General features: G+C 47.5%; 1 protein-coding gene across 1 annotated transcript in view; it reads right to left on the bottom strand.

Annotated features, from left to right (window-relative positions):
- Window positions 1-509: 509 nt before the first annotated feature.
- ppp2r5d (protein phosphatase 2, regulatory subunit B', delta) overlaps window positions 510-8911 on the bottom strand; it is a 31104-nt gene continuing 22702 nt past the window's right edge. Inside the window, exons 8-17 of the mRNA XM_084948297.1 lie at window positions 6773-6832; window positions 6588-6696; window positions 6455-6508; window positions 5659-5829; window positions 4888-5015; window positions 4240-4341; window positions 4091-4163; window positions 3622-3669; window positions 3405-3515; window positions 510-2828 (exon numbers count right to left, since the gene is read on the bottom strand). Of these exons, the coding sequence (XP_084804423.1) occupies window positions 2691-2828; window positions 3405-3515; window positions 3622-3669; window positions 4091-4163; window positions 4240-4341; window positions 4888-5015; window positions 5659-5829; window positions 6455-6508; window positions 6588-6696; window positions 6773-6832 (994 nt within the window). The 3' untranslated portion in view covers window positions 510-2690. The remainder of the gene's footprint in view (window positions 2829-3404; window positions 3516-3621; window positions 3670-4090; window positions 4164-4239; window positions 4342-4887; window positions 5016-5658; window positions 5830-6454; window positions 6509-6587; window positions 6697-6772; window positions 6833-8911) is intronic.

Genomic DNA, 8911 nt, shown 5'->3' with positions numbered 1-8911 from the left:
GTCCCCAAACTGTTTGTGCACCAGCCTGAGGTCCTCAGCTGGTTTTATTCCAGCTGTGAACAGGATGTTTCTGAGGGTCAGCGCGTCCGAGAACATCAACGGGAGCTTGAACGCAGCACAGGAAGGTTCCTGTGAGCAGCAGCTGGGACAGGAAGTGGTTGGATTTTTGCACCTGTGGAATAATCACAGCGCCATCTGCAGAGTTTTGGGGTCATTTGAAACACTCCCTCCTTCAGCTTGAGTCTGAGCGCGTGATGGGGAGCAGTCATGGGTTTACATCCAATCAGATGTCAACAATGAACAGGCTCCGCCCCACCAAGCAGTTCAGGTTGTTTAAATGGACAAGTTAATCAGACTGAGTTTAGTTCAGGGACGCCGCTGAGAGAAAATCAGTTTTGTCTTCACTGAGATGTTTGAGTGTTGCTGTGAGACAGGTGAGACCGCCATCTTTGTAGTTTTTTGTAGTTCACTTGTGTGTGTGCGTTTGAAAGAAACACGCAGTGGGCAGGTTGACTGTACTTCAGTTTATTTCTGCTGTACATACATGAACATCTGTACAAAATCAGACTTTCATACCATGTGATGCTCGACCTCATTAAACATCTGTACACGATGACAGGAAGCAATGTCTCACTGTCACGGCCCGAGTGGACAGCACGCCGTCACATAACCCCGCTCCACCTGTCAGTCACTGCTGGAGGGAAAAACAAACAGCTGTTTGTGCTAAAGGTTTGGTTCAGCAGCGGATTCAAAAACATTTTTTCAGCTCTCACAAAAAAAACAAAAATATAACTTAAAGACTGAGTGCGGGAAAGTTTGGTTCAGCCTGGAAACGGAAGCTTTCACTCCAGCAGCGAATGACTGATAGGCGGAGGGGCTATCCTAACACTGGAACGGTCTCCGATTCTGACTGACAGCTGGATCTGTAGAGGACACGGCAGCAGGAAGAAGTGCACGAGCGACAACAAATGAAACAGGCCCACAAGAACAAAGACTAGAAAGTATGTCGGCGTGGCCACAAGTCCGTACGTGGGATAGTTACAGAAAAGACAGAACCGTCCACCTCCATGGAGGCCTTTTTTCTTTTGTTCCTCATGTTTCAAACTGTTAAACAAAAACACACGAACGGCGAGGTGGACGTGTCACAGCGTGCAAAATGTTTGGCCAATGAGGTGCTAAATTCATACAACTGACTTCATGTCAGCGACGCCAAACAGGAAGCTGAAAACGAGCCAATCGCATTGTTCCAAATCTGCTTTTATTACGAGCATCAAAACTGAAACGAATTAAGTTTACGCCGTGAAGAATAAAGGATGGATCGTGTGACCTCAGCAGCCAATAAGGCTACGACTCCACTGACAGAAAAATCAAACACAAAAAAAAATATTATTTTATAAAGAAGCAAAACATGTAATAAAAAAAAAGTAAAAAAAGAAGGTGAAAATTAGATTTTAAAAAGTTACAAATTTAAAACTAAAATGTGAAAAAAAATCAAAATGAAGTTGCTGTTCTTTTACATGATGACGGCGTCGTTAACCTTTCCTCCTGTGTCCTCTTTAAGGGCCCTCCCATCTGGCACCAGTGCAGTCAATTATTAACTGATCAATAATCAGAAGCGTTTGACCTTTAACCCGAGGAGCTGCTGGCTAACACTTGAGGCGAGGCCACAGTGTGTGTGTGTTGGGGGGGTCCTGATAGGATGTTTACATTCACTGCGTCTTCCACATCATCATCATCGGCCCGCTTCAGTCTGCCGGACGTACAGACTAGCAGTCGATTGGCAGAGCTAGGGTTCAGGGGCGGAGCTGTGAAGCCGCTGTTGGAGAACCAAGCGGGTCAGTGAACGCATCAGCGCTGCGTTCAGGTGCAACGGGACAGAAGTGAGGAGCTGCAGCAGCACTGCGAAGCCCAGACCACTCTGCGTCTACTTCTCGTTTCCACGGAAACACTAGGTCAAAAATCCCCCCTTTTGAGGAAGGGGCTCTACACAAAAAACTCCACCTTGTCACGGTTCATGCTTTTATTCTGAAACACGTCCAGGTATTTTCAGTCCTGTTTTTATTTTGCAGGTAAAATTTTAGTTGATCGTTTCGGCCGACTTTTATTTGTTAGCGCGTTTGCGATCATCGCTGTTCTGCTGTCCTGAACCTGCTAAGGTTCTGATCACTAAAAAACAGGAACCAGCCGACCTGCTGCTGGCTCGCTGGATGAAGCATTCAAAGACGATTGTAAAAGTGAGGTGTGTGGGCAGAAAGCAAATGCAGAGACAGCAGCTGCAGATCACGCAGCGTGGCGTCCTGGGGCAGGACGGGCTGCTGGCGATGCGTTGGTGTGCCCGATGTGGGTTCAGAACAAACAGCAGCAGGAGTTAAAGTGTGGGTGGAGGCGTGGGAGTGTTAGTGCAACATGAAGCTGATGTCCAATCACGGTGGACCGCTGACACAGTTTAAACAGCAGGTGGACGGACGGAGCTTCTACAGTGTCCTACGTGTGGTCGTCCACCGGGGGGCAGAGCTGAGCCGTTCTTATTTTTTTATTTATTTTTATTTTATTTTTTGGGTGAACGCGGCGGCGTCAGCTCCGCCCTAGTCTGACCCGGGACCAGGCTCTCCACGACGGCATCAACTTCCTCCCCACGGAGACGGACGCAAGGGGGCGGAGTCTGGATTAGGAGGGGCCGCCTCCTCTGGTCAGAGAGCCTCCTGATTGGCCGTCAGGTACTCTTCAGCTCGCTTGTGAGCCTCCAGAGCTTTGATGGTGTAGACGTCCTGCGGCAGCTCCGACTTCCTCCTCATCAGGACCTTATCCTTCTTTAGATCCTTCAGACCCTGCATGCACACACACACACACACACACACACAAAGATTCAGTGATTAAAAATATTTCACACACTCTCTGAAACTGAACCAATATTAATCTTGGTCGGCGTTAAATTTAGAAATTACTAATTTTTTGAATTTTTCAAAATAAAATTCAAGTAAATTTAAATGTGTTTCTAAATAAAAACAAATGTACCAATAAAAATATTCTCTGGGATTTAAATGTTTTTCTTCTCATATTTAAAGTAAAATGTCAGACAATCGCTGAGAAACGAATTCTAAAAATGATTTTTTTGCACTGATTCAAACATTAAAATGTAAAATTACAGGAAATCTTTAACAATAAGTTTCATAATATTCATATTCATCTTTTTAATTAACAATACTTATTGATGCAATTATAACTAAGAATTATTAGTGACTTTGATGTCAAAGAGTTTGGAATCAAACTGTCGTCACATCAAACAGGAAGTCACAGAGAAAATGTCACGCCAGAATATTAAAGCATTTTGTCTGCAAGGACGTGAGTGAGATCACTCTGTGTCTTTGTGTGTGTGTGTGTGTGTGTGTGTGTGTGCGTGCTACCTGTGATGCCTCGCTCTCCACAGTCTTCTTCAGCAGCTGGATGTCTTCAGCTGTTGGCGTCTCTGTCTCCATCGAGTACACAGCAACGCTGCTGTTACTGTACACCATGTACTGCGTGCACACACACACACACACACACACACGTACGTACGTTACAGGTTGCCCTGATCCTCATGGATCGTCACATACACACATTAATTAGACACTGGGAGCTGACCTCTTCTTGTGGGTGGAGTCCTGGGCGTAGGGGGTGGAGCTTACTGCTCTGAAAGTAAAGAGAGACACAAAACATTAATAGGGGAGGAATCCCGATGACCTCTGACCCACATTTCATCTAGAGACTCGGGGGACAGAGCTGATTAATCTGCAGATCGATCAAACAGAAATCGTCCACAGAGTGAAATCAGTGGGCATTTATCTGGATCAATACTGTGATCAGGTTTAAAGAGGACATGAAACACTACAGTGAACAGCCACCTCCTGCTACAGACACACAGTATGTCCTGGTTTGCTCCCCTCACACTGACGGGTAGTTTCCTCCCAGGTATCGTCCTGTAAATAGTTAGCTAACCAATCACATGACGTCACGCTGACAGAAACGTTAGCAGTCGTTTCTTAAAGCCAGCGTCACAGTCACATCTGCAGGGCTCAGTGTGCAGCGTTTCACGTCCCCGTGCTTGCTGTACCTGAGGGTTCTGCCGAGCCAGCTCCTCGATCCTGTGCCAAACCTCCTCCCGCTCCTTCAGCTTGTACTTCTCCCTGCAGGAGACGCACACAGTGAGAAAGAGGAGCAGAGGAAGAGGGGCAGAAAGCTGTGTGAATCCCAGAGTCGTACTTTTGTTTCTCGGCCTTGTACTGCTGCGTGCAGTCGTCAAACAGCTTCTGGTTCATCTCCATGAAGAGCTTCAGGGCGTTGTAGATCAGGCCGTGGATCGTCCTGAGGAGGAGGAGGAAGATCAGTGTGGAAACAGTGTGAGCTGCAGCGAGAACAAACAGGAGCCAAGACTCTTTGTTTCATTTATGTTTTATTCATTTGTAACGTCTGTGACGGAGGCGGGACTGTGATGGCCTCATCGTCACACTGAACTCTGTGGGCGGGGTCACAGGGAGTGTTTTGGTCAGTTCCTGTTTTAAATGAAAGGCTCGCTGCACCACTGAAATGTGCTCATCAACTTATTTTTACGACTGTATGAGAAAACCATCAGGAGTCACACACATTCCTGTGATGTCACACCTGTGATGTCACTCCTGAGGACCCTGCAGGACATCATTGATCTCACAGGACAGAAAACGAGCGTGGGCGCCTCAAGCAGCTTCCTGCGCTCACGTCCTCACCCTAACCCTCCAAAGCTCAGCTCTCATTGGCTCAGTATTGATCTGAACACTCGTTACATCAGCGCTCCTGCTGTCTTTGTCAGGACACCGCTGACTGGCTAACAAAGATGTGGGCGGAGCTGATCAGTGGTTCGTGTGTGTGTGTTACTTGTTCCAGTGGCTCTTGGAGTTCTTGTAGAGTGCAGGGAACATGATGGGGAGGATCTTGGCGGCGTTGTCACTGATCAGACTCATGATGTACTCGTTGTTCCAGTAATACAGCGCTCTCTCTGCCACCTGCGCGCACACACACACACACACACACACACACACACACACACACACACACCTGTGTAGGTAAAAGCTGAGCTGCAGTAACTGGGAGCTCTGGTCTGATCTGGAGGACTCGGGTTAGAAGCCCACTGTGATGTCACACATTTTTACAAAAGCTGACATTCAGAGGAAATGACACGTTCAGGTTTGCATGGACACAACTGAACACCTTTTCAACCAATCACATTCATTCCCTCTAATCTGATCCCATGTGTCCGTCACCAGGCGGCGGGGACAGGAAGCGGTCGTGTTTCACAGAAACAAACAGCCGCAACTGAGCGCGCTCAGACACAACATCGTTCACTGGATCCGACTTCCCACTGAAGGCTGTGCTCTCCGTGCCCGGTTCAGACCCAGCGTCACTGAGCACTTTATCCGGCCCACATCTCAGAGTCACGGGTAAAGCCAACATGCATGTGTTTGGACTGCGGAGGAAGACGCACAGACGCACAGCCACAACCGCAAGCAGCCTTGCTGCTGCGAGGCTAACCACTGCGCCGCCACGCCGACACGCTTCCACCCTCAGTGAGCTGGAATTAGAGAGCCCAGGCACACAACCGGCACCATGGCAAACAGCTAACAGAAGCCCTGGTCCTGGTCCTGGTACCTGGAAGTGCGGGCTGGAGACACACTTGGCGAGCTGTCTAAAGAGCGGCTCCTGGACTTTGACGAACTCGGACGGCTCGATGACGTCCAGAATCTCCTCCAGCTCGTTCAGGAACATCACCTCCTTCGGACTGTGAGTTTTTGGCCAGAACTTCAGCAGACCCATGATCACCTGCAAGGGTCAAAGGTCAGTGTGTTACAAAAGTTTAGTTACAGCGATCATAACTGCAGCTCTCCAAACAAGCATGACGATTCAGTCGCTGAGCTTCGATGTGATGAAGAGCAGCTCTGACTAAACTAAGTGTAAATGGAGCCCGGCGTGCAGGACACCTGCAGCCAGGAATCGAACCGCCAACCTTTCGATTAGTAGCTGACCTGCTCTGCCCATAATTATGACATCATCAGGTCAGCAGGGCCGAATCGTGCCACGTGGATAAAGTTTGTTTGCTTGTTTTCTGGGTTAAATCTGCTCTGCCTTAAACTCTGATGTCTGATTGGCCGATCAAACGTGCACATGGCGTCCACATGCACAGTTTTTTAAATGTTTGTGACATTTCTGCGTCAGCGTGAGTTTATGCTGACAGTCTGAACTTCCTGTTTCGGCAGGCTCAGGCGCGATAGCGACCAGTGAGGCCCGTGCAGAGTTGAACGCCCTGCCGGGTGAAGGCGCTCTGACGTGTTTCGGTACGCACTTCAGTGCATGACCGTGTATTTTTTGTGTGCTGGTATTTCTGTGTGTGTGGCGCTGCAGAAACCCAGGGTTGTCATGGAAACAGGCTCAGCAGGGAGGTACTCACAGGTTCGGTCAGGCTGCTGTCCTTCTCCAGGAACTGGACCACGCAGTAGGCCAGCTGAGGACGAACAGACAGACGCAGTCAGCAGAGACACACGGACGCTACAGACGAACTGACGGACAGGGCGACCTCTGACCTGTGGGTGGTACACGCTCAGAGACTTCACTTTGTGCAGAGGCAGCAGAACCCGGATCAGGAACATCTTGTGTTCTTCTTTGAGAGGCAGCGCGAAGCCGTTAATGATGCTGAGACAGACGGGGGGGGGGGGGTCACTGAGGTCAGAGGTCACAGGGTGGGTGTGTGTGTGTGTGTGTGTGTTACCTGCCCAGGATCTCCAGCAGCTCAGCGATCCCGTTGTGATGTTCCGTCTCATAGATGAACCTGCAGGTGGATCACGTCAGAACCTCGACTTTATTCACGTCGCACATTTAAAACAACAGAGCTGATTAAGGCCACGTCCACACGTACCCGGGTATTTTTGAAAACGCAGATTTTTCTATGCGTTTGCACCTTTCGTCCACACGTAAACGGCGTTTTCGGTCACTGAAAACGGAGATTTCTAAAAACATCTGCCAGGGTGGAGATTTTCGAAAACTCAGTTTTTGCGTTTACGTGTGGACGAGGAAAACGGAGAAAACGCAGCGTCAAAGGTGTGCGCCTTTTTTGACGCCACACTGTGTGCCACGTTATTGTTTCGGTGAAATGAATTTCTACAATACTGTTACTGTTACTTGTTCTCTCTGCAGTGTTTAAATGCTCACATATACACACACAGCTACTGTCCCTCCACACATACCACTCGGTTCTGCTTCTGTGCCCCAGCTTTGTTTACTTTTTCCCACCGAGGCTTCTAGACTTCTGATTGGCCAACATTTCTGCACGGTTAGGAATATAGCGCCACCTGCTGCTTTGGCATGTTCCTAGCAGCGTTTTCCTTCATTTCTGCCTTTACGTGTGGACGGGATTATTTTTTAAAACGAAAACGGAAAATCTCCGTTTTCAAAAATACCCGTGTACGTGTGGACGTAGCCTAACACAACGATCAACATTAAAATAAAATCAGAAAATCCAATCGTCTGTGAGGATGCCAAATATGTCAAATATATACCAATGTGTTTTTAATAAAGACTTAAATGTGTGCAGGTATGGAAAGGTAGCTTCTTCCACAGATCTGCTGTTACTGCTGCAAAAGCTCCGTCACCTCAGTTAGGTGAGCTCCGAGCTCTCACAGGTGTGTGAATGTGGAGCAGCTCAGACAGGTGCACAGGTGCCAGTCTGTGAAAAAGTAGCAATAAAATCTTAAAATAAATTCTAAGGTGAAGATGAAGGGGTGTGGTCATGCATGTATGTTCGATACCTGTGAAGCCCAGCACGATAAGGCTTCAGCTTGGCTCTGATGAAACCAGCCCAGACTTTTTACAGCAACACAACCGTAAGGAGCCAAATGACTCGAGTGTCAGAAGACTCGCTTAAGGGGTCAAACTTAAAGCCTGTGACATCTGTCTTTCTGTCATTAAGATTTAACAAATGTATCCTCATCCAGGGCTTAATCGCTAAGACAGTTTAGCTCAGGCTCCCATGGATCTCTGCTGTTCAGCCGAATGAGCACACACACATTAGCAAAGAGGTAATATACACAGTGAAAAAAGAAGTGGGCCCAGAATAGACCCTGAGGTACTCCTAAAGCGAGAGGTGATGTTGTAGAAGAACAGTCTCCCACAAGTACAGAGAAACCTCTGCTGGTGAGGCATGAACCTCGTCAGAAGTGGCTTTGATTGGAGCTTGGTGTTCTAGACGAGACAGAAGGACGCCAAAGGCAGCAGACGAGTCTAGAAGCAAAGAGCGGTCTCTGATCTAGAACCTGACTCAAACTCTTCCACACACGATATAAACGACTGTGTCTGTGACGTGGTCATTTTGATACAGGTCTGTAATTAGCAGTGTTGGCCAAGTGACTTTGAAAAAGTAATTAATTATAGTTACTAGTTACTTCTTCAAAAAAGTAACTGAGTTAGTAACTGAGTTACAAGATTCTAAAAGTAATTAATTATTTGAAAAGTAATTCAGGGCTCTAGACTAACTTTTTGCCACGGTTGCACAAACGTTAGGCACACCTAAATTTTTCAACCGCATCGCTGAACACCGCAGTTTTACATGTGCACTTTTTTGGGGGGGAATTGCTGTCCACACAGACAATATTGATTTGTAAATGATTAACTAACAAGCTTGTGCTTGTGCTTAGAGTGCTTTGGCTCTCTTTGGCAATATTGTAGACAATGTTAAACTTAATAATCATCTCGGCCTCCTCTGATGACCTGTTTGCTGCTGAAAGGCAGTGTTAGAGGGGACACTTGGGCATTTATCGCAGCATATATTGTGTTTCTGGATACACTGCTGCTTTTTCAGCGTTCAGAGATTGATGGCTCCGTGTCAGAGCTGGCTATGAATTTCAGACGGATC

The sequence above is a fragment of the Perissodus microlepis genome, chromosome 13, assembly GCF_051167445.1.
Source record: "Perissodus microlepis isolate ML-2025 ecotype Zambia chromosome 13, ASM5116744v1, whole genome shotgun sequence".
NCBI classification, from domain to species: Eukaryota; Metazoa; Chordata; class Actinopteri; order Cichliformes; family Cichlidae; genus Perissodus; species Perissodus microlepis.
Note: the sequence above shows the minus strand (reverse complement) of the source record. Positions and strands in the feature narration are given on the sequence as shown.